The sequence below is a fragment of the Calonectris borealis genome, chromosome W, assembly GCF_964195595.1.
Source record: "Calonectris borealis chromosome W, bCalBor7.hap1.2, whole genome shotgun sequence".
Classification (NCBI taxonomy): Eukaryota; Metazoa; Chordata; class Aves; order Procellariiformes; family Procellariidae; genus Calonectris; species Calonectris borealis.
Window position 1 is genome coordinate 46486897 of NC_134351.1, and position 24981 is coordinate 46511877.

A 24981-nucleotide genomic window follows, 5' to 3' on the forward strand; every position below is an offset into this window, starting at 1 on the left:
GGGGAGGCCTGGCAGATTATATCACACTCCCACAAACCTGCCACGGCAAGCGCTATGTGCTCACCATGGTGGAAGCAACCACAGGATGGCTGGAAACATATCCCGTGCCCCATGCCACCGCCCGGAACACTATCCTGGGCCTTGAAAAGCAAGTCCTATGGCGACATGGCACCCCAGAAAAATTGAGTCAGACAACGGGACTCATTTCCGAAACACCCTCATAGACACCTGGGCCAAAGAGCATGGCATTGAGTGGGTCTATCACATCCCCTACCACGCACCAGCCTCTGGGAAAATCGAACGATACAATGGACTGCTAAAGACTACACTGAGAGCAATGGGTGGTGGGACATTCAAGCATTGGGATACACATTTAGCAAAAGCCACCTGGTTAGTCAACACTAGGGGATCTGTCACTTGAGCTGGCCCTGCCCAATCAAAACCCCTACGTACTGTAGAGGGGGATAAAGTCCCTGTCGTGCACATAAGAAATATGCCGGGGAAGACGGTCTGGGTTACTCCTGCCTCTGGCAAGGGAAAACCCATTCGTGGGATTGCTTTTGCTCAAGGACCTGGGTGCACTTGGTGGGTAATGGGAAAGGATGGGGAAGTCCGATGTGTACCTCAAGGGGATTTAATTTTGGGTGAAAATAGCCAATGAACTGAATTGTATGATGTTATTTACTATATAATACTGTATGTCATCACTTCTATGGTTACCATATGCCATATTAACAGTATTACAGTAAGAATCACCCAGATTAATGTAGGATGAACTCCGATGTAACTGAGGAAAGTTCAACGATGATAGAACCGGACGAGCACCCAGAACTGGCCTCCGCATGCAACAGTCCAACACCACACACCATCTCTCCTGCCCTGAAAGATTGTTCTGACAGATGGAGCCCAAAGTCGTGGACTAAATGAACTCAATGGACATTTTAGAGGGATGGCCCATGGACTAAGGGAATGATATCTCTGTGTGTGTATACATCAAAAGGCAGGAAAAGTAGTGATGACTAATTGGAATGTATTGGAAAATGTGAGACCTGGTCATGATGTAGATGGTATAGAATAAGGGGTGGATACTGTCCTGGTTCTGGCTGGGACAGAGTTAACTTTCTTCCCAGTAGCTTGTGGGGTGTGCTGTGTTTTGGGTTTAGTGTGAAAGGAGAGTTGATGGCCCATTGATGCTTTGGCTGTTGCTGGGTGGTGCTTGCAACGGGGGTGGGGGAGCACAGCTGGGGTGGTGGACCCAGCTGGCCAAAGGGGTATTCTATACCATGTGACATCATGCTCAGTATAAAAACCAGGTGTGGGGGGGGGCTCGCCCCCCGTTCGTGACACACGGTCGGCGGTCGGTGAGCAGTTTCATTGTGCATTGCCTGCTTTGTGTATTCTGTTATTGTTGTTGTTCTCATTGTTATTATTACTGTTCTCCTTTGTTTTATTTCAATTATTAAACTGTTTTTATCTCAACCCAGGAGTTTTCCTACTTGTGCCCTCCCGATTCTCTCCCCCATCCCACCGGAGGAGGGGGGTGAGTGAGCGGCTGCGTGGGGTTTATTTGCTGGCTGGGGTTAAACCACGACAGTTAAGCAGGTAAAGCCTCTCTAGCACAGAAGATGGTGCCTGAGATATCAGTATGGGGAGGCCTGGCAGATCGATTATATCACCAAGGCAGGTGCCATGTGCTTACCATGGTGGAAGTGACTACTGGGTGGCTGGAAACATACCCTGTGACCCATACCACTGCCAGAAACACCATCCGGGGTCTTGAAAAACAAGTTCTGTGGCAACACAGCGCCCCAGAAAGAATCAAGCCAGACAACGTGACTCACGTCCAAAACAACTTCATAGACACCTGGGCCAAGAAACACGGCATTGATGTGTATCACATCCCCTATTCACCCACAAGCCTCTGGAAAGACTGAATGATACAATGGACTGTTGAAGACTATACTGAGAGCAATGGGTGCTGGGACATTCAAGCAATGGGATGCAAATTTAGAATAGAATAGAATAGAATAGACTATTTCAGTTGGAAGGGTCCTACAACAGTCATCTAGTCCAACTGCCTGACCACTTCAGGGCTGACCAAAAGTTAAAGCACGTTATTAAGGGCATTGTCCAAATGCCTCTTAAACACTGACAGGCTTGGGGCATCGACCACCTCTCTAGGAAGCCTGTTCCAGTGTTTGACCACCCTCTTGGTAAAGAAATGCTTCCTAATGTCTAGTCTGAACCTCCCCTGATGCAGCTTTGAACCATTCCCACACATCCTGTCACTGGATACCAGGGAGAAGAGATCAGCACCTCCCTCTCCACTTCCCCTCCTCAGGAAGCTGTAGAGAGCAATGAGGTCGCCCCTCAGCCTCCTTTTCTCCAAACTAGACAAACCCAGAGTCCTTAGCCACTCCTCATAGGACATGCCTTCCAGCCCTTTCACCAGCTTTGTTGCCCTCCTCTGGACATATTCAAGGACCTTCACATCCTTCCTAAATTGTGGGGCCCAGAACTGCACACAGTACTCAAGGTGAGGCTGCACCGACACTAAATACAGCAGGATAATCACCTCTTTTGACCAGCTGGTTATGCTGTGTTTGATGCACCCCAGGATGCGGATTGCCCTCTTGGCTGCCAGGGCACACTGCTGACTCATATTGAGCCTACTGTCAACCACCATCCCCAGATCCCTTTCTGCAGGGCTGCTCTCCAGCCACTCCTCTCCCAATTTATACTTGTGCCCAGCGTTACTCTGTCCTAGGTGCAGAATCCGGCATTTCGACTTGTTAAATTTCATCCCATTAATCACAGCCCAAAGCTCCAATCTATCTAGATCCCTCTGCAAGGCCTCTTGTCCCTCAAGAGAGTCAACAGCACCTCCCAGTTTGGTATCATCAGCAAACTTGCTAATGGTGCATTCAACTCCTGCCTCCAGATCATTGATAAAAATAGCGAACAGAACTGGTCCTAGAATTGAGCCCTGAGGAACACCACTGGTGACCGGTCGCCAGCCAGATGTAGCCCCATTCACTACAACCCTTTGAGCCCTTCCGTCCAGCCAGTTCTTCACCCAGCGCACCGTGAACCTGCTTGTCTCACAGTTGGACAACTTGTCCAGAAGGATGCTGTGAGGGACAGTATCAAAAGCCTTACAAAAATCCAGAAAAACTACATCCACCGCCTTCCCTTCATCCACTAGGCGGGTGACCTTATCATAGAAGGATATCAAATTAGTTAAACAGGACTTTCCCTTTGTGAACCTATGTTGACTGTGCCTGATGATTGCATTGTCCTTTAAATGCCTTTCAGTAGCACCCAGTATGATCTTCTCCATAATTTTTCCAGGTACTGAGGTGAGACTAACAGGGCTGTAGTTTTCCTGGGTCTTCCCTCACGCCCTTCTTGTAAATTGGAATAACGTTGGCTAGGTTCCAGTGATCAGGGACCTCCCCAGACTCCCAAGACCTTTGGTAGATGATCGAGAGGGGTCCTGCTGTAACACCCGCTAGCTCCTTCATTACTCTGGGATGAATCCCATCAAGCCCCATGGACTTGTGAACATTCAGCTGATACAGCTGGTCCCTTACAAATTAAGTGTCCACAAATGGATAGTCACTTTTCACACACTCATAGTCCTCCGACTCAGAGGACCGGGCAGCCCAAGGTCTATCAGTATTAAAGACTGAAGCAAAAAAAGCATTGAATGCCTCTGCTTTTTCTTCATCCCTATTAGTCAGGTGACCATCCTCAAGAAGTATTGGTCCACCGTTTTCTTTAGGCCTCCTCTTGCTATTAACATACTTTAAAAAGCCTTTCTTGCTGTCTGACACAACACTGGCCAGTTTCAACTCTAATTTAGCTTTGGCCTTTTGTGTCTTCTCCCTGCATATATAAACCATGGCCCTGTACTCTTCCTGCAAAGCGTGACCTCGCTTCCAGAGATCATACCATTTCTTTTTCCTCCCGAGTTCCAAGAGGAGTTCCCTGTTCAGCCAAGCTGGCCTTCTGCCCCAGTTGCTTGACTTTTGACACAGTGGAATTGCCTGCTCCTGTGCTTCTAAAAGGTGGTTCTTAAAAAATGACCAGCACTCGTGGACTCCTAAGCCCTCAAAAGCAGATTCCCAGGATACTCTGCTAAGTAGCTCCCTGAATATCTCAAAGTTTGCTCTCTGGAAGTCCAGGGTAGCAACTCTGCTGTCCTTTTTTCTCATTACACTGAAAATTTTAAACTCAACCATTTCGTGATCATTGTGGCCAAGACAGCCACCTACCATCACATCTCCCACGAGCCCTTCTCTATTCACAAATAGCAAGTCTAGGAGGGCATCTTTCCTAGTTGGCTCCCTGAGTACTTGTGACAAGAAGTTATCTCCCACAAACTTCAGGAATTTCCCAGACCTGCTCGTCACAGCAGTATGATATTCCCAGTTGATGCCTGGGAAGTTGAAATCTCCCATAAGGACAAGGGCTACCGATCCAGAGATTTCTCCTAATTGCCCATAGAATAACTCATCAGTGCTATCATCCCGGCTAGGCAGTTGATAGTAGACACCCACAACGACATCTCCTTTGTTTTCCATCCCCCTAATCCTCACCCAGAGGCTCTCAACCACATCATCCCTGACTGTAAGGGCTGTACAATCAAACCTCTCCCTTACGTATAGTGCGACACCTCCACCTCGCCTGCCCTGCCTATCCCTCCATCCCAGCACTCCAATCATTGGACTCATTCCACCAAGTTTCACTAATACCAATGACATCATAGCTCTGGGAACTGACCAACGCTTCCAGTTCGTCCTGTTTGTTTCTCATACTGTGTGCATTGGTGTACAAGCATTTCAGATACGCTCCTGAGCCCTCCGTGCTCCCAGGAGCAGCGTAAGTGTTCCCACTAGCATTGCCACCCTCAGGCGATGCCATGCCAACCCTTGGCTTACCTTCGGCAATCCTGTTGGTATCCCCTTCCCCCACCAATTCTAGTTTAAAGCTTCTCGATCAGTCCCACCAGCTTATGCCTAAAGATGCCTTTTCCCCTTCGGGACAGGTGGATCCCATCAGGCCGCAGCATACCTTGTGTCTCAAAGACTCTTCCTGGTTATAAATCCAAAGCTTTGGTGGAGGCACCAGTCCTGGTGGCAGGTATTGATATCTTGGGCTCATCTGTTTTTTCCAAGGTCTCTCCCCTTTTTCTGAGAGAATCAAGGAAAACACTAGTTGTGCTCCTGAATTTTTTAGCATTCTTCCCAGGGCCCTGAAATCTCTTTTGATTGACCTTAGACTTTTTGTTGCAACATCATTAGTACCCACATGAAAGAGCAGGAATGGATAATAGTCTGAAGGTTGTACTAAGCTCTTCAGTTGTCTGGTGACATCCCTAATTCGGGCCCCAGGAAGGCAGCAAACTTCCCTGAAAAGAGGGTAAATGGGCACTTCTCTTCTGCACAGGAGGGAGTCGCCGATGACCATAACTTGCTGTCGTTTTTTCTCAGTGCTGGTCTTAATGCAGGTCTTGTTGCGATGCGTTGGTCTATCTGACCTTGGCAAGACTGCTTGCCTAGGTTCCTCCTCTATCTCATTATGCGCTTCATCTACCATACCCAGGGCCTCATACCTAAGGGTATCTTAGAGGGTAAGGAGGGGTTTCTCTTACAGGTCCATGCAGTAACCTTCTTCCACCCCTCCCCATCCCTCGTAATGCTGCCTTCCTCCTGGCACCAAACAGATCCTGGACCTGCCTCCATAGTGGCCAAGCTGAGTTGGCTTGTGTGTATCAGAGATGGCAGAGCACAGCTACATTGGTCAATCTCCTTCTCAGACTCTTGAATACTCCTCAGTCTGCCCACCTCCTCCTGAAGCTCGGCCACCGGGCAGAGCAGTTCATCTACCTGGTCACACCTCCCCCAGGCATGCTTGCTATCACCCTCCATCTCTGGGGATATCCACACCCCCCCCCCCACAGTCTGAAGCCTGTGTGGTTGCATGCTTTGACAGGAGCTCTGTCTGTGTGGCTGCATTGATTGTACCAGGTTCTAGAAGCTCAGGAGAAGCAGAGGACACAGCTTTTTGTCATGTAGTCACCATGCTGCCACGCACCTGCCTGCTGGGAAATCTATATGCTCATCCATTGCAATCAACTGGGCTGATTGTTTTAGCCTGTTTAAATCACCCGTGCTGCTGGGTGCAGGCTCTGATCCTTGCTGGCTAGTCCAATCAGTGGGTCCAGGCTCAGTTGCTTGGGGAACGCCCCCTGTTCACTCATAGTCTGTCCTGGTTTTGGCTGGGAGAGAGTTAATTTTCTTCCTAGTAGCTGGTATAGTGCTGTGTTTTGGATTTAGTATGAGAATAATGTTGATAACACACTGATGTTTTCGTTGTTGCTAAGCAGTGCTTATCTAGTCAAGGACTTTTCAGTTTCCCATGCTCTGCCAGCGAGAAGCTGGGAGGGGACACAGCCAGGACAGCTGACCCAAACTGGCCAAAGGGATATTCCATACCATATGACGTCATGCTCAGTATATAAACAGGGGGGAGTTGGCCAGGGGGTGGCGACTGCTGCTCGGGAACTGGCTGGGCATTGGTCGGCGGGTGGTGAGCAATTGCATCGTGCATCACTTATTTTGTATATTCTTTTATCATTATGATTATTATTATTATTTTCCCTTCCTTTTCTGTCCTATTAAACTGTCTTTATCTCAATCCACAAATTTTACTTTTTTTTTCCAATTCTCTCCCCCATCCCACTGAGGTAGGGGGAGCGAGCGAACGGCTGTGTGGTATTTAGCTGCCTGCCGGGTTAAACCACAACAAGTCTCTCCTTGTCCTTGTGTATCCCTCGTGTCCCTTGCTGCTGCTTGCTTCCTCTGCTGCTGGTGCTCCTCACACTGCTCCGGCGTCCGTTGCAATCTGAGAAGTTTCCCCTTCAGGTCAGAAATTGAGTAAAATCTTTGATTGAATGGGAAAATCAGGGACGTTCCACATTTAGCTCTACCTGCCTATCCTACTGCTCTTTTTTTCTGCTTTTACTCTGGTTTCTGCTCCAACTATTGCTACTGCTTCTGGTTTGTAAGCACCTTTCTGTCAAAAATTATAGGGCCAGGACTGGAACCTAGCCAGTTTTCTGTGGGAACAGTCCACATGCCATTTGCACCTGCTGATTTGGTTTTGGGGCAACAGCAAGTGCCCAGACTGTGGGATGATCTGCAGAAGGTGATGCAAAGTATATGTAGCATCTTTCGCATTTATAACCCTATGTGGGCTGACATGCAGCAACTATTTGAGACTGTCTTTACTCCTGATGAAAAAAATTAAAATCTGTGAAACAAATCACAGATGGCCTGGGGAAGCACAGGGCAGAACCCCATGGCCAGCCAAAGACCCAGGTCTGTCCCCCAAAGTTACCAGCCGATAGAGATATGCTGCAAAGAGTGAGAGGGGAATTGTTAAAATCCTTAGAACTGGCAGGAAGGAAGACTGTAAATTGGGCTAAGGTCCGAGAATGCCAGCAAGGAAATGCTGAACATCCTTCTGAATATTATGCCCAATTGGTTAAACTAGTGAGAATGTTTGGAGGGGTCAAGCCTGAGAAGGAGGAAAATCGATCTTTAATGGTATCTTTCTTTGTATATCAGTCAGCCCCAGATATTAAGAAATATTTTTTTAAACATTGGATGACAGGGCAAAGGATTGGATTATATAGTCAGCATTGCTATGTTCGTTTGTAATGGAAGAGATGAAAGACAGGTGAAGAAAAAAGAAAAGAACATGAACAGAAAGCTAGTCTATTGGCAGCAACATTGAATAGCAATCCTAGACTAAGGGGACGGGGATGTGGAGGTCTTCAAGGCAGAAGCAGAGGAGGAAATTTTAGGAGCAATGAGCCTCAAGGAACAGGAGACTGTTGTAATTATTGTGGATAACAAGGTCATTGGAAACGGGAATGCCCAGTACGACCAAAGGGCTTCCCAAAAGAACCTCTCAATCCTATGGTGCAATCTTTCCCTGCTCTATGCAACTGGGGCAGCTAGATTTCACCCAGGATTGACAGCAGGGACCTATTGTGCAGTCACTACAGGAGCCTCTGAATACAAAATATTTTCCCCTTCTTCTTATGAGAATCTGGTCTTAAACCTTTTAATTAATGAACATAATTACCCCTGTCTAATAGATACAGGGGCAACTTTTTCTACCTTAAATCAGTATACCTATTCATCCGGACTCTCGGTACCTTTTTGCATTTACTTGGGGAAAGATACAGCTAACATAGACAAGGCTCCCTCAGGGCTTCGCTGGGTCCTCCACTATTTTTCTAAAATTTTAGTAAAAGATTTGCAGGATGATGTGTTTAAAAAATGGATCTGTTTTTGATACAGTATGTTGATTTATTAGTAGCCAAGGAATCTTGTATAGCTGACACCTGTACCTTACTGTTTGCTTTAGCTGAGAAGGGCCATTGAATTTCTCCACATAAGTTACAATTTTTTTTATAAGAGAAGCGTAAAATATCTGGGTTACATTCTCCAGCAAGAGAAGTGGCATTTATCTGAGAACCATATTAAAGCCATTCAAAATTTTCCCTGACCAGTTACTAAAAACAAATGCGAGCCTTTTTAGGAACTGTAGGATTCTGCTGACCCTGGATAGCTGCTTTCGAGGAAATGGCAAAACCACTAATACAGATTACTGCTCAAGATGCTGGAGAACCCATTCACTGGACAACAGACAAGGTAAAGACCTGTTTGTTTCTCATACTGTGTGCATTGGTGTACAAGCATTTCAGATACGCTCCTGAGCCCTCCGTGCTCCCAGGAGCAGCGTAAGTGTTCCCACTAGCATTGCCACCCTCAGGCGATGCCATGCCAACCCTAGCAGAAGCCACTTTTCTGGTTAACACTAGAAGATCTGCTCACCAACCTGGGCCCACTCAAACAAAACCCCTGCATACTGTGGAAAGAGATAAGGTCTCCGTAGTGTGCATAGGGAACTGGTTTGGAAAGACAGTGTGGGTTATTCCTTCCTCGGGAAAAGGCAAACCCATTTATAGGGTTGCTTTCACACAAGGACATGGGTGTACTTGGTGGGTAATACATCAAGATGGGGAAATCTGGTGTGTACCTTCAAGGAGATTTAACCTTGGGGGAAATAAGCCATGATGTGAGTTGCATGATATGCCATTGCTGTACAATGCTCCAGCAGGAGCCACCCAAACCAATGGAGAATGATCCTCATCAGGAACCGGGCAAGTGCAGCAGTGATCCAACCTGAACTGTACCAAGTCTGGCTGAGATGGAGTTACTTTTTTTCCTAGCAGCCCGTATGGTGCTGTGTTTTAGATTTGTGACCAAAATAGTGTTGATAACATACCAGTGTTTTAGCTATTCTTGAACAGTGCTTGCGCAGCATCAAAGTCTTCTCTTTTTCACTCTACCCCTCCCCAGTGAGTAAGCTGGGGGGTGGGCAAGAGATTGAGAAGGGACACAGCCAGAACAGCTGACCCCAATGACCAAAGGGATATTTCATGCCATATAACATCATGCTCAGCAATAAAACTCGGGGCTGGGTGGGAGGTAGTCTTTCCACAGTAGCTGTTGCTGGGAGACTGGCTGGGCATCAGTCTGCTTGTGGGAGGTAGTGAGTGATTGCCTTTGCATCATTTGCTTTTTTTTCCCTTTTTTTTTTTCCCCTTCACTTAAACTGTCTTTATCTTGACCCACAAGTTTTTCTCGCTTCTGCTCTTCCAATTCTCTTCTCCATCCCGCTGTGCGGGGGGAGTCAGCAAGCAGCTGGTGGGTGTTTAGTTGCTGGCTGGCGTCAACCCACACCACAATGCAAGTTTTCTGAAACCTTTAGTGGTCTGCTGTTTTAGCCAATTTTTAAAGCTCTTGGAATAAATTCCTACAAGAACAATCATTTTTTTTGAGAGATTTTAAGAAACTCTAAACCTAATGACATCATTTTTGTTCTGGCATGAAGGAAAAAAACATTCTATGTGAACATGATTTCAAGTCTTGGAATTAGAATTTATTTTTTAAGATTTTACTGTCCTGGGTCTGTTTGGGATGGAGTTAAATTTCTTCATAGCAGCCCCTATGGTGCTGTGCTTTGTATTTGTGGCTAAAGCAGTGCTGATAATACACCAATGTTTTGGCTACTACTGAACAGTGCTTGCATAGCATCAAGGCTTTCTCTCTCTTCCCTCCCCCAACAGTGAGTAGGCTGAGGGTGGACAAGAGACTGTGAGTAAACACAGCCAGGACAGCTGACTCCAACTGACCAAAGGGATATTCCATACCATGAGACGTTGTGCTCAGCAATAAAAGTTCAGGGAAAGGAGGAGAAAGGAGGAGACATTCGTGCTTATGGCATTTGTCTTCCCAAGCAACCATTACGTGTGCTAAGGCCCTGCTTTTCAGGAAGTGGCTGGACATCTGCCTACTGATGGGAAGTAGTGAATGAATTCTTCTTTTTGCTTTGCTTGCACATGCAGCTTTTGCTTTCCCTATTAAACTGTCATTATTTTGATCTTTTCAACTTCTTTCTATTTTGTTCCCATCCCATGGGAGAGGGGAGTGAATGAGAGGCTGGGTGGGCGTTTGGCTGCTGGCTGAGGTCAACTCACCACATTTACAGAAACTAAATTTTACTTCTGCTTATAAGTATTAGACTACAATATTTGAATAGACAAAATAAAATGTGATTAACTACGTCTTTCTTTTTTCAAACAAGAACTACCATGTGAAGTTTAAATGGATAAGCTAAAATAAATTGCTAACACTACTAATGCATCTTTTTTAATAACTGTTGGGCATGTGGTTGTATACAAACTTCATAAAGGATAATGCATTGATAGGGAGCAATATCATAAGTCTCAAATTGATGTAGTGGATATAGTTTGTTAAGATTTGTTGTTTAAAAGTTAGGTAACTAACAGGTGCTGTGTTTGTAGGTATGTAGATAAATTGTGTATCTTGGAAGTATTGTTAGGCTCCAGTGAGCAGTAACCACGGAAACGGAACAACCTTATAAGGAAGGAAAGGAACAGTGAAGAGACATGAGATTCTTTGGTTCAAATGATGTAGATGGGTTAGGAATGCTTTATGAATAGATAGGCCGGACATTCAATAGATAAAAGAGCCTTGAAACTTGGTACTCTACGTAAATTAGATGGAGAAGCTAACCTTGTAGGGTTGATAGGGAAGGTATACTGGAATAAGCTAGCTTGTTACAAGTGAAAAACATGTAAACCAAGCCAAGGGACAAACGGAGCATGCGTGAAGACTGAGTTCAACCAGAGGGCACTGTGATGAAGACTATCGACGACCACCAGAGGACCCCGAAAGACCACCAAAGAGCACAAGGGCGCATGCGTCGGGGACGTTTGCATATGTTAATGAATTCTGGGAAATAACATGAATATTTAGATTATTTCTTGGAAATATAATGAATATGTATACTCTGATTGCATTTAACCCCTATGGTTACGTGATTTGGCACGCACACTAGGTGGAGCGATCCCCTGTGCGTCCAGCGATGCAATAAAGAATACCTGCTTTCTAAAACTCTAAATTGAGTCTTAGAGAGTTTTTCGGAGACTTCTTCGTTTCAGATTGGCGACCCAGATGGGACTTCCTCTGCTTGCCTGCGGGACCCGCTGAGAAAAAGGACTCCCTTGGGTACCCCCAGAGACTTCTCCGGAGGGACTCCTCGCCTCATCCGGATCACCGCAGGAGCAGACAAAGGACTATCTATTTGATAAAGGTATTCTTTAACTCCTTAACTTTTGGGATTGGCCAATTTGGGAGTAAGGGGATACCTGTAAGTCGTGAGGAGACGTCCTACGCGAGGTAAAGAGCATTGGTGCTCGCCCCTGGAAAAGTTGGGGTTTGGGGTTTGAGTCCCCATAAGGTGGTATCCTCAAGTGTCTTGGGGTCTCCTAACTGTAGTGATCGGAGTTGTAGGGGGCATTGCCATAATTATAGTCATCTGTTGTAAAATCCGGTACTGTGTATTATGGTTTAAACTGATCTGTGTGGACTTGTGGCAAACGGTTTACGGTTAACGATTTATGCTATATGTGAGCTTGATTGCTATTCTAATTGATACAGTTTGTGGTGTGAGTGAGAAGCGTAACGGGCCCATTTGTGTGACTGAGTGTCTGCATTGTACGTGTGAGACGCAGCGCAGCTGTGAAGCAAGTGCGGAGTTCTGATCCGCTGTTCTGTGTTCTCCGCGAGGAGAGCGGCCGGAGACGAACGAAGCGGATGAAATGACATATGTATGAGTTTCTGAGGAAGATGTCCCCTACATACCGAAAATAGTTGTACCCCTATATTTATATTGGAGTATATTTGGTGTAATCAGAGGATAACTGTAAACAATGGGAATGAAATAATTTGTCAAATTTGGTTTAGTTAAAAGTGAAAAGGCTTTCCCTTTTCTATACAACAAATGTAAAAGTTGCCGGCCTATTATAGTGACCCGGTATTTGAGGCATGAAAAGGTGATTAAGATAGACTCGCGAGGCGAGTCAGTCCACTGTTTTGGGTGTTGGGGGTGGAAAAAATTTTAGTGATTTTAAATCTAATTTTAACTACACTTTTTGTAGGCAAGCAGGATGGGGGGTCAACAGAGTGGAGGCATTGTGAAAAAGAGCCCCTTAGGTTGTATTTTGAGTCACTGGAAGGAAATGGTGGGGGGAGATCTTAGTAAGAAAACTCTGATAAAATATTGCAATCAGTGGTGGCCCTTATACAAACTAGAGGACGAAGAAAAATGGCCTTTTAATGGAACTTTGAATTATAACACTTTGTTGCAACTAATGTTATTTCTAAGAAGGGAAGGAAAATGGGATGAGGTTGCGTTTTTTAAAAACAGCCCAAGATCTGGCTAGTGATCAGCTCAAGAGTACTGGGGAAGATATAAAAGAACACTTTCCCTTACAAGATTCGCATTGGAATCTGAATAGAGGGGCCCACCTTCGGTTGTTGAATTCTTACAGGGATTGGATTATAAGGGGAATGGAGCGGGCTATTCCAAAAACAATCAACTGGTCAGCCCTATATGCCATTCGGCAGGGTCCCGAGGAAACCCCCTCAGAATTTTTGGATAAATTACGAGACACTATGAGGCAGCACACTCCTTTAGATCCGGGATCGGAGATAGGAATCCAGCAGTTAGTATCTTTATTCATTGGGCAGTCAGCAAGTGATATCCGGAGGAAGTTACAGAAATTAAGGCTGGCAGAAAGTAGAAATTTGGAGGTTTTACTAGATGAAGCATGGAGAGTGTTTAGTAATAGGGAGGAGGAGGACCGAAGGAAAGACAAGCAGGCGTTGGTAGGGGCGTTACAAGAAAGTAAAGGATTTGGAAGCATGGGACTTAAGAGGCCTTTGGGAAAGGACCAATGTGCATGGTGTAGACAGAGGGGGCATTGGAAAGATGAGTGTCCAGAGAGACGGAAAGAGAAAGGGAGAATACAGGCCCACATTAAGGAGGATTGACGGGGACCTGGGGAAGCTATCCTAGCGGATCCACTGGTTAAAATGAAGCTAGGAAAGCAGAGTAGAGAGGTTGAATTTTTGGTAGACACGGGTGCCTCTTACTCTGTATTAAACCAAGAATTAATGCCCGTGGATGAGGATTTTGTGACTGTAATAGGAGCTACTGGTCAACAAGAGAAAGCTTTCTTTTTACAGCCGCTAAAATACAAGTTAGGGAAACAAATAGGGATACATAAGTTTTTGTATATGCCAAATTCTCCAAAATCCCTATTGGGGCGAGATTTATTAGAACAATTGGGAGCAGAAATAACATTCAAAAAGGATAAAATGGAATTTAAAGTTAAAAATGAACAATTAATCGAAGTCTTAAGTCTGGCTCTAATACAAACTGAAAAAGCAAAACAAATACCCCAAGAAATTTTAGATCAGGTATATCCAGGGGTGTGGGCCTCCGGGATACCTGGGAAAGCCAAAAATGCAGCACCAATAAAGATAGAATTAAAGCCAGGGGCAGGCCCAGTTAGAATTAAACAGTATCCATTGAGGCTAGAAGATCGAAAGGGAATCAAAGAAATAATTGACAATTTCTTGCAATTTGGACTACTTGTGGAATGTGAGTCAGAATATAATACTCCTATCTTACCTGTGAAAAAGCCGGATGGCAAAAGTTACAGATTGGTTCAAGATTTGAGAGCAATAAACAAAATTGTAGAAGACTTACACCCTGTGGTAGCGATTCCTTATACATTGCTAACTAAATTAAAGAATAGTCAAATATGGTTTACCATACTGGATTTAAAAGATGCCTTTTTCTGTCTTGCTTTGGCAAAAGAAAGCCAAAAATTATTTGCATTTGAGTGGGAAAATCCCGATACAGGAAGAAAGACCCAATTAACCTGGACAGTGTTACCCCAAGGATTCAAGAATAGTCCTACTATCTTCGGTAATCAATTAGCACGAGAGACTGAAGCTTGGAATCCCCCGTCACAAGATGGCACTCTATTACAATATGTAGATGATCTTTTAATTGCTACAGAAACAGAAGAAGAATGTGTGCAATGGACTGCAAGTTTGCTTAACTTTTTGGGATTACGTGGATATCGAGTCTCTCAGCAGAAAGCTCAGCTGGTACAATCACAAGTGACATATCTTGGATTTGAAATCTCGGGAGGACAAAGAGAACTCGGAGCGGAACGAAAAGAAGCCATTTGCCGCACACCGGAACCCAGGATGGTAAAAGAACTCAGAACCTTTCTTGGAATGACAGGTTGGTGCAGATTATGGATATATAATTATGGACTTTTGGTGAAACCACTGTATGAACTACTGAAAGAAAATCCGTTAGAACTAGTTTGGACAAGGGAAGCAAAGAGGGCATTTCAACAGTTAAAAATGGAACTTATGAGAGCCCCAGCTTTAGGCCTCCTAGATATTTCAAAACCCTTTTGGCTGTTTTCTCATGAGAGACAGGGCATAGCGCTGGGAGTGCTTGCTCAACGATTAGGACCCTACAAGAGAGCGGTTGCATACTTCTCCAAACAATTAGATGAAGTGAGTAAAGGATGGCCCAGATGCCTGCGAGCAGTGGCAGCGGTCGTCCTCAATACTCAGGAAGCTCGCAAGTTTACTATGGGTCAGAAAATAATGGTATTGGTCTCTCATACAGTTTCAGCAGTATTAGAACAAAAGGGGAGTCAATGGCTTTCTCCTCCTCGATTTTTGAAGTACCAAGCTATTTTGGTAGAGCAGGATGATGTTAATATACAGACTACTAATATTGTAAACCCAGCATCTTTCCTCAGTGGAGATACCTCAGAACCTGTGATGCATGACTGTTTAGAGACAATGGAAGCTGTCTATTCAAGTCGACCGGACCTGAAAGAAGAACCACTGGAGGATGCTGAGGACTCATGGTTCACAGATGGGAGCAGCTTTGTGAAGCAAGGAGAACGTAAGGCTGGGTATGCTGTGACTACCACCCATAAGGTAATAGAGGCTAAATCTTTACCTGTTGGGACATCTGCACAGAAGGCTGAAATAATTGCTCTGACTCAAGCCCTAGAATTGTCAAAAGGGAAGAAAATTAATATATGGACTGATTCTAAATATGCTTTTGGAGTGGTGCATGCCCACGGAGCCATTTGGAAAGAACAAGGATTGCTTACAGCCCAAGGAAAACAGATAAAACATGCAAAACAAATTTTACAACTCCTAGAAGCTGTAAAATTGCCAGAGAAAGTGGCTATTATGCATTGCAGAGGACACCAAAAAGGTAACACTGAACAGGAAATTGGAAATAAATTGGCAGATCATGAGGCCAGGCAAGCCGCAGAAAAGACAGAAGTTGAGGCATTGGCTTTGATTCCAGACAGTAAATTTCAAGTATTAAAACTAAATTTAGGCTCTGAAAAATATTCAGAAGAAGATAGGAATTTGATTGACGACTTAGGAGGGAAAGAAAAAGATGACGGATGGGTATATACACCAGATGAACGTATTATAATACCCTCCAGAATATTGTGGAAATTAATTTTAGATGAGCACAGCAAAACTCATTGGGGAGCAGATGCTTTGTACAAGGATCTAAACAAAAGAATAGTAGGTCGTAATTTGTATACTGTGGTAAAACAAGTAACGCAGCAGTGTGAAATTTGTTTGAAAAATAACCCTAACACAACCAATAGGGTTCAGGAAGGGACAATTGGAAAGGGTAACATCTCAGGGAAACAATTGGGCCAAATAGAAAAGGTTGTCTTAGGAACCAGAGCTAGGGGCCTAGACCAACCGGTTCACCCTTTTAAGCCAGGGGATTGGGTTTATGTCAAAGTTTTTGCAGGTCAACCGCTGGAAGAAAAGTGGAAGGGACCGTTCCAGGTGTTGCTGACGACCTTTACTGCAATCAAGATCAAGGAGCAGACACCCTGAATACACCATACTCGTGTGAAGAAAGCTCCACCTGGAGAATGGACTTCTGAGAGGACAGGACCATTAAAGTTGAAACTTTCTCGAATGCAGTAAATTACACATGGGACTTTGACGTATTATACACTCATATTAGCTTTTGAGTAAGGAATGAAAACACTAAGAGACTTGATATTCCTTTGTTGCTTTTGGATAGAATTACTCCATGAGGGGTCAGGGAATCCATGGAAAAGAAACCTGCATATAGACTTGTTACAAAGAACAGTCCAGATCGCTAATAAGTCAGACTGTTGGGCCTGTACTTATTTTCCGGAGCACTCAAAGAGGGGAGTTCCTTTAATTGGAATCCCTATACCAGATAGTATATCTTGGAACACTCTGTGGGTAAACACTTCTTTTAATGTAAGTAGGGAAATGAAAGAACAGGAATGGATAATTGAGACCCCAACTCCAGGACAAAAATATTGTACCTGTGTACAACGGTGTAACCCCCCCAGAGGAATGGACAAAATCAGATGCCTAACAAAGACTGATTTTGTTGGAAATTATTCTAATTGTAACAAGACTATAAATATTGGGGGCTTAAGATTTGTTGAATCTTTTGAATGGCCGGTACCCAAAGGAAAAGGTTGGTATTGGATTTGTGGAAACAAGGCCCGCAAGGTCTTGCCACCAAATTGGTCAGGGATATGCGCTTTGGGAGAAGTAGTACCACACATTACTATGATTGAGAAGTTAGAATCTAAAATGTGGCTAAGAACATACCTTCGAAGGAGTAAGAGAAGTGGAAATAACCCATTAGTAGAGAGACCCACCGGGTTCCATTCTTTCACACGATGGTTTCTCCCATGGTTAGGAGTTGGTGAATTAGAGAAAGCTATAGTAAACATATCTGCTATGATTGGAAAATTGGGAACGAAACCTCTGATGCTATAAAGGCCTTGCAAGAAGAAGTGTCTGAATAGGCAGAAATAAGCCTCCAGAATAGAATGGCTTTGGACATGACGTTAACCTCTCCAGGAGGAGTATGCACAATGCTAAACACAAGCTGTTGTGTATACGTAGATCAAAGTGGTAGAATTTCTACTGATCCAGAGGAAATCTGGAAACAAACAAAAATACTTCATGAAATACAGAAGGATGACACTTCATATGGATTAGGGGAAACATTCAAATGGTTAACTTCATGACTTCATGGATTCACGACCTTAGTCAATGGGTGAAAAAGTTGTTAGGTATTCTTATGATTGTTATATTAGGCTTTGTTTGCATATATGTAATAATACAGTGTTTTTGGAAATGTTGTTCTGTAATTGGGAACCAAAGTTCTGAGAAAGTGAGACTAATATAAGAAGAACTACAGTGAAGTTCTCCTTCTATGGTCTCAAAGGAGTTTAATTTATTGAGGGATATAGCTTTAACTATATACCCTCAAAAGAAAAGGGGGGATTGATAGGGAGCAATATCATAAGTCTCAAATTGATGTAGTGGATATAGTTTGTTAAGATTTGTTGTTTAAAAGTTAGGTAACTAACAGGTGCTGTGTTTGTAGGTATGTAGATAAATTGTGTATCTTGGAAGTATTGTTAGGCTCCAGTGAGCAGTAACCACGGAAACGGAACAACCTTATAAGGAAGGAAAGGAACAGTGAAGAGACATGAGATTCTTTGGTTCAAATGATGTAGATGGGTTAGGAATGCTTTATGAATAGATAGGCCGGACATTCAATAGATAAAAGAGCCTTGAAACTTGGTACTCTACGTAAATTAGATGGAGAAGCTAACCTTGTAGGGTTGATAGGGAAGGTATACTGGAATAAGCTAGCTTGTTACAAGTGAAAAACATGTAAACCAAGCCAAGGGACAAACGGAGCATGCGTGAAGACTGAGTTCAACCAGAGGGCACTGTGATGAAGACTATCGACGACCACCAGAGGACCCCGAAAGACCACCAAAGAGCACAAGGGCGCATGCGTCGGGGACGTTTGCATATGTTAATGAATTCTGGGAAATAACATGAATATTTAGATTATTTCTTGGAAATATAATGAATATGTATACTCTGATTGCATTTAACCCCTATGGTTACGTGATTTGGCACGCACACTAGGTGGAGCGATCCCCTGTGCGTCCAGCGATGCAATAAAGAATACCTGCTTTCTAAAACTCTAAATTGAGTCTTAGAGAGTTTTTCGGAGACTTCTTCGTTTCAGCATAAATAATAAGTTGCTGTGAGCTAACTAATGTACACAGTGTTTCAGAAGGAGGAGGTTAAAGGAAGCAAGTCCCAATGATGACAGATGAGAGAGGGAGAAGGCTATTATTTTACTATTAATTTAAGGTCCAGGAGAAAGGGAAGCTAGTACATGAATTTCTTGGCCAGCGGCAGGTTATCAGCTCTCTTACAGAATAAGTATTTGGGGACTATTAATACAGAGTTGTCTGAAATGCCAGTCTTTATATAGCTCAACTTTTCTCTTCCTCCAACTTACATTTGGCATTGCATTCTGTATCACAGTCATGGAGGAACAAAAATATAGAGCAAAATGAAAGTTGAAAAACTAGCAAGTTCACTATACCTGCCAAATATGAAAAGTTCAGTTTTCACATTTGAATATTACAGTGGAATAATCTGGAATTCACTTTTATGTATTTATACAACAATTAACTTCTACACAGTTTTGGCACCTGTCCTTAGTATAATAAAACCAATGCAGATTAGTTATTTCCTATTTTATAATCTTTATATAATCCTAATAGACACTAATTTCCATAAGTATATAGGTGTTATACATATGTATAGGGAATAAAATAGTTGTGATAAACCCATGTGCAAACATTAATTCAGAAAACCATAAAAATATTCAACATCCTCTTGGTAGTGCCCCCCCCCCCAAATTAAAACAGAATGTGTAGGGAAGTACACATTTAGGGACAACTTAATTACTTTCATAGTGATATAACTACAGTCAAATCTTAGAAATACTTGATTTATTCTCTGAGTGCACTTAAAGTTTGGCCAGTTTGTTAGTAAGAAGATATCTTGCTCAGAAGTTCTAGTGTCGATTCATTATTACTTTCTTTTACAACAGGGCTAACCAGACATATGCAGACAATTCTGAGTCTGTTCTGCCTTCATTTGGAGCTGGTTGCACACAAGTAGCACAGCTGTATTAGTGCATGGCAGCACCATAGCTGATAAACCTCTATAACACAGCCATATGGCTTCCAGATCAGAGCCAGTTATCCAAGCAGCTTAAAACAAGGAAGAGTGAACTTTGGTCTGAGTACGTCAATATAGATCCTTACATGGCCTTAATGTATATACCTCATAGAGTGAGCTCTACAATTAGAGGATGCATATTTTGCTAAAAACTATAACCATAAGAATTTTCTGAAAAGTTCTACTAAATTACTTGCTTTAGAAAAAGCTGTTTTAAATTTTAATTACAAACAGAATTCATTAGAAATATTTCATATGTAGAATTTTGTGTTGAGGTAAATTTGGTGAAGAAAATTAAGCCTAAAGAGACTATTTTTATTAAAAGTTGGCTATTAATAACAAAACTGGCTATTTAACATCTATGGAAATAGATAGCAATATATAATTCAAATTGTCACTCTACTACTGTGGGGGAATATTTTTTTAAAGCCAGCATGCAATTGATAATTTCATTTACACACAATTACATTCTGAATTGTACTTCCAAATGTGTGTAACATGATTTGCATACAGAATTATACATATACTTTATACATAAATAATTTACAGGTAAGGATGCAAATTACATTTTGCCGATATATCTCATTTTCAAAGATTATTCCTTGATACATGCTTTCTGGTCAAGGAAACTTAACAACAGTAACTGGAATTTACTCTAAACTTAAAAGCACAAACTTCAACAACAACACAACAAACAAAATAAAGCAGTTGCAATTACACGTTTGTTCAAAGCTAAAATTGAAATAAATTACAACCAAATGATCAAAAATTACTTTCTTTTCAAGACATTGTTTACTACTCCCACCTACTCACAAGCTTTCTTTTAAACAGGCAGAGAAAGGTCCTTTTTGCTGAGTAGGTATTTTCCATGTTTCGATTCTTATTTTTGTATTTAAAAGGCTAGATAAATTTTCTAAGGTATTCACTGGCCTTACACACAGTTTAAAGATATAAACCACCAATAACTTAATGAAAACACAGGAAAACTTTTTCCCATTCCTTCTACTAATGAAAGAAAAACTACCTGTGCTCGCTTCTCCATGTCCTGACAAGTACCTAGTTGTTCTTCCATTGCAGCTCTGATTTGCCTTGCCTCATACTCTAACTGCCTTCTGGTCATATCTGTTTGCAAGGAGAACTGAAATTGAAGTACAAAGAAGGCATTTTAAATAAGGTTGATATAAACTATGTATCTCTCTGAACAAAAGCAAACCAATTACATTTCCATACCAAACTTAATAAACAAAACATGAAAACAGACACTTAAAATATTACTACATTGTTAAAAACAAGAACACATAATATTGGTAAACCAACAGGCTACCTGCAAGTCTTTTCAAATAAATAAAAGCAATATAAAAACATTGAGACAATATAATTCATTAACATTTTTTAACTAACCTGTTTTTATTAACATAGCTGTTGAATTCATAACCTACAACATCGCTTAAGGAAAGGTATTCCAAACAATATATTTTTCAAGGGACAGCAAAGCTAGTTTATAATTTTAATGTTTATTTTAAAAAACAGGTCATTGCAACTAAGGGAAAATACTAAAAATTAGGAAGAAAGTTGATGTAAGTTCAACTCCCTCAAGCTTTATTTTAAAAGATTGTAGAAACATAGAAAAGTCTAGGCTGACAGGGTGTCCTGGTTTCGGCTGGGATAGAGTTAAATTTCTTCCTAGTGCTGTGTTTTGGATTTAGTATGAGAAGAATGTTGATAACACACTGATGTTTTCAGTTGTTGCTAAGTACCCTGGATAGCAGGGCTAGTCAAGGACATTCAGCTTCCATGCTCTGGAAGAGGCTGGGAGGGAGCATAGGCGGGACAGCTGGCCCAGCTGGCCAACGGGGTATTCCATACCATGTGACGTCATGCTCAGTATATGAATGGTAGGCGTGATCCAGGAAGTACCGATCGCTACTTGGTTATCGGTCAGCGCGGGTGGTCAGCAATTGCATTGTGCATCACTCATTTTGTATATTCTATCATGACCATTATTATTATTGTTGTTGTTGTTATTATTGTTATTATTTTCCCTTTTCTGTTCCATTAAACTGTCTTTATCTCAACCCATGAGTTTTTCTCACTCTCATCCTTCCGATTCTCTCCCCGTCCCACTGTGGCGGGGGGGGGGAAGAGTGAGCGAGCAGCTGCATGGTATTTGGCTGCCTGCCAGATTAAACCACAACAGTCCTTTTTGGCGCTCAACGTGGGGCTCGAAGGGTTGAGATAACGATAGATCTGACCAAAGCGTGTTAAGGCAAAATTGGTTATAAACATTCATTATATTGATTGGTCACAATGTTGATGTATTGGCTGTCAAAGTTGTGGGGCTGGCTCTCAATGTTGGGTCATGTAATACCTTGCTTGCAGTATGTGTTCCCTGTTGTGCTGTTTATCATTATTCGGAACTGGGTCAAGGTTATCATTTTGCTGCTGTTTTATGAGGTGATGAAATCATTGGTCGTAAGTCTAATCTGGTATCTGTACTCAGCACTGCCATCATCTCTGTACCTCGGGAACCACCTCTTAGAAACTATTAGTAATTACACTCTTCTCCTCGGAGAATGAATTTAAGGGGGAGACAGGATGGGACACTTTCTCCCACTTGTTCACCTTCCCTTCCATATCTCCAGAAACTCCTTTTTCTTCTATCCTCTTCATGAAGACGTCCACACTATTCCCTGAGAATAACGAATATCCTTGGGATGTTCAAACAAGCATGTTCATATTGCTATGTCTCCTGAATGTGGTTCGGGTATTGTTTAGGGTTAAAAAACTATTCAGGAATACTGTCCAGAGATCAACCCCAGCAACAGACACGGTGGCTACTCAAACCCTCGTGACAGGCACTGCGGCTACTTCAACCCCCACGACAAGCACTGTAGCTACTCAAACCCCTGCGACAGGCACTGTGGCTACTCAAACCACGGCAACAGTCACTGCAGTTACTCCAACCCCCATGACAGGCACTGTGGCTACTCAAACCCCGGCAACAGTCACTACAGTTACTCCAACCCCCGCGACAGGCACTGCAGCTACTCAAACCGCAGCAACAGTCACTACAGTTACTCCAACCCCCGTGACAGGCACTGCAGCTACCCAAACCCCAGCAACAGGCACTACAGCTGAACCAGAGGACCAACCCTTGCTGGTATCAGTCGCCCCTGTACAGAAGAAGAAATCTTGTAAGCGGAAGTCAGGTTGTTTAGAAAGGGATGATGGAAAAGCAGGGCCATCACGAGGAGGGCAGGAGGAAGAGGAAGAACTCGTAAATGAGATGGAAACCACCCGATCCCTATCCCTGGGTGAGTTGCGAGATATGCGGAAAGAATTCAGCTGTCGTCCAGGCGAGCATATTGTCACCTGGCTGCTCCGATGCTGGGAGAATGGGGCCAGTAGTCTGGAATTAGAGGGGAAGGAGGCCAAACAGCCTGGATCCCTTGCTAGGGAAGGAGGCATTGACAAAGCAATTGGACAAGGGACACAGGTCCTCAGCCTCTAGAGGCGACTGCTGTCAGGCGTGAAGGAAAGGTATCCCTTCAAGGAAGATGTTATATATCACCCAGGCAAATGGACCACTATGGAGAGAGGTATCCAGTACCTGAGAGAATTAGGCGTGCTGGAGGTGGTTTATAGTGACCTGGACAACAACCAAATGCCCAAAGATCCAGATGAAGTCCAGTGCACGCGACCCATGTGGCGGAAGTTGGTACGGAGTGCACCAGCGTCATATGCCAATTCTTTGGCAGTGCTGTGCTGGAAAGAGGAAGAAGCACCAATGGTGGATGACGTGGTTGGCAGACTCCGGGAACATGAAGAAACTGTCTCCTCCTCCCTTGTCTCGGCTGTGGAGAAACTGTCCTGGGAGTTCCAGCAATTCAAAGAGGGTATGTCCTATTCTCCACCTGTATGGACCAGTATCTCAGCCATTAGGAGTCAGCATTTTTCTGCTCAAGAGAGGGGATATAGAAGGTACACACCACGGGACTAATCTTACTTTGGATTGTAATGAAGAAATTCTTGACTCGCATTTGCAAGAAGTGAGTGACGACTGCTATGACCAAAATTAGAGAGGCCCTGCCTCCGGCCAGGTGGAGGAAAGGGACAACCAGGTTTACTGGACTGTGTGGATTCGATGGCCTGGCACATCAGACCCACAGGAGTATAAGGCTCTCGTAGACACCGGTGCACAGTATACCCTAATGCCATCAAGCTATAAAGGGGCAGAACCCATTTGTATTTCTGGAGTGACAGGGGGATCCCAAGAGTTAACTGTATTGGAGGCCAAAGTGAGCCTAACCGGGAATGAGTGGCAGAAGCACCCCATTGTGACTGGCCCAGAGGCTCCGTGCATCCTTGGCATAGACTACCTCAGGAGAGGGTATTTCAAGGACCCAAAAGGGTACCGGTGGGCTTTTGGTATAGCTGCCCTGGAGACGGAGGAAACTAAACAGCTGTCCACCTTGCCTGGTCTCTCAGAGGACCCTTCTGTTGTGGGGTTGAAGAACAGCAGGTACCAATCACAAACAGTAGACTATCATGGCCTGAACGAAGTCACGCCGCCACTTGGTTATCAGTCAGTGCGGGTGGTGAGCGATTGCATTGTGCATCACTCATTTTGTATATTCTATCATTATCATTATTATTTTCCCTTTTCTGTTCCATTAAACTGTCTTTATCTCAACCCATGAGTTTTTCTCACTCTTACCCTTCCGATTCTCTCCCTGTCCCACTGTGGGGTTGGGGGGAGTGAGCGAGTGGCTGCATGGTGTTTGGCTGCCTGCCGGGTTAAACCACGACACAGGGACTTCTGGAGATCACCCTGGTCCCACCTTCTGTTGAAAGCAGGGCCTTTGATTAGGTTATCCAGGCCCAAGTCAAGACAAGTTTTGAATATTTCCAGCAAGGCAGATTCCACCATTCCATCATATGTACACAGGTTAGTTATTCAAGCATGTGGAAAATAGTAACAGGTCCAGTAAACATGTTTGCTCAAAAAGTCAATTAGTTGATACCATCTTTTGATATACATGATTACCTTTCACTCTAACTGTTCTTGCTAGATGAATATGAATTTATTTAATTTCTTGTCAGGTCAGTGGTTTCAAATACATAGCTATATGGGAGTGGCAGGTAAAATGAAATGAATGCCATGGAAGATTAGAAGATCCATCATTTAAATATCAGCAAGAACTGTCTTTCTGGAAGAGGACAACATGAGCTCTTTCAAAAAAGGAAGGTGATAAGCAAATATGGCAGCTGTACTTAATTTTATGAAGACTTTTCTCTAGTCTGCTCTCCAGCAAATAGATACTAGTAACTAAAT

General features: G+C 43.4%; 1 protein-coding gene and 1 long non-coding RNA gene across 2 annotated transcripts in view; one reads left to right on the forward strand and one right to left on the reverse strand.

Annotated features, from left to right (window-relative positions):
* The window catches only part of LOC142074732 (adenomatous polyposis coli protein-like), a 185265-nt gene that overhangs the window by 81726 nt on the left and 78558 nt on the right, over positions 1 to 24981 (reverse strand). The window contains exon 7 of the mRNA XM_075135569.1: positions 20671 to 20784. Within this exon, the coding sequence (XP_074991670.1) occupies positions 20671 to 20784 (114 nt within the window). The remainder of the gene's footprint in view (positions 1 to 20670; positions 20785 to 24981) is intronic.
* On the forward strand, positions 11509 to 15529 carry LOC142074784 (uncharacterized). Its single transcript, XR_012670705.1, has 3 exons — positions 11509 to 11520; positions 11609 to 11760; positions 15368 to 15529. It is a non-coding gene; the product is annotated as an uncharacterized LOC142074784 (long non-coding RNA).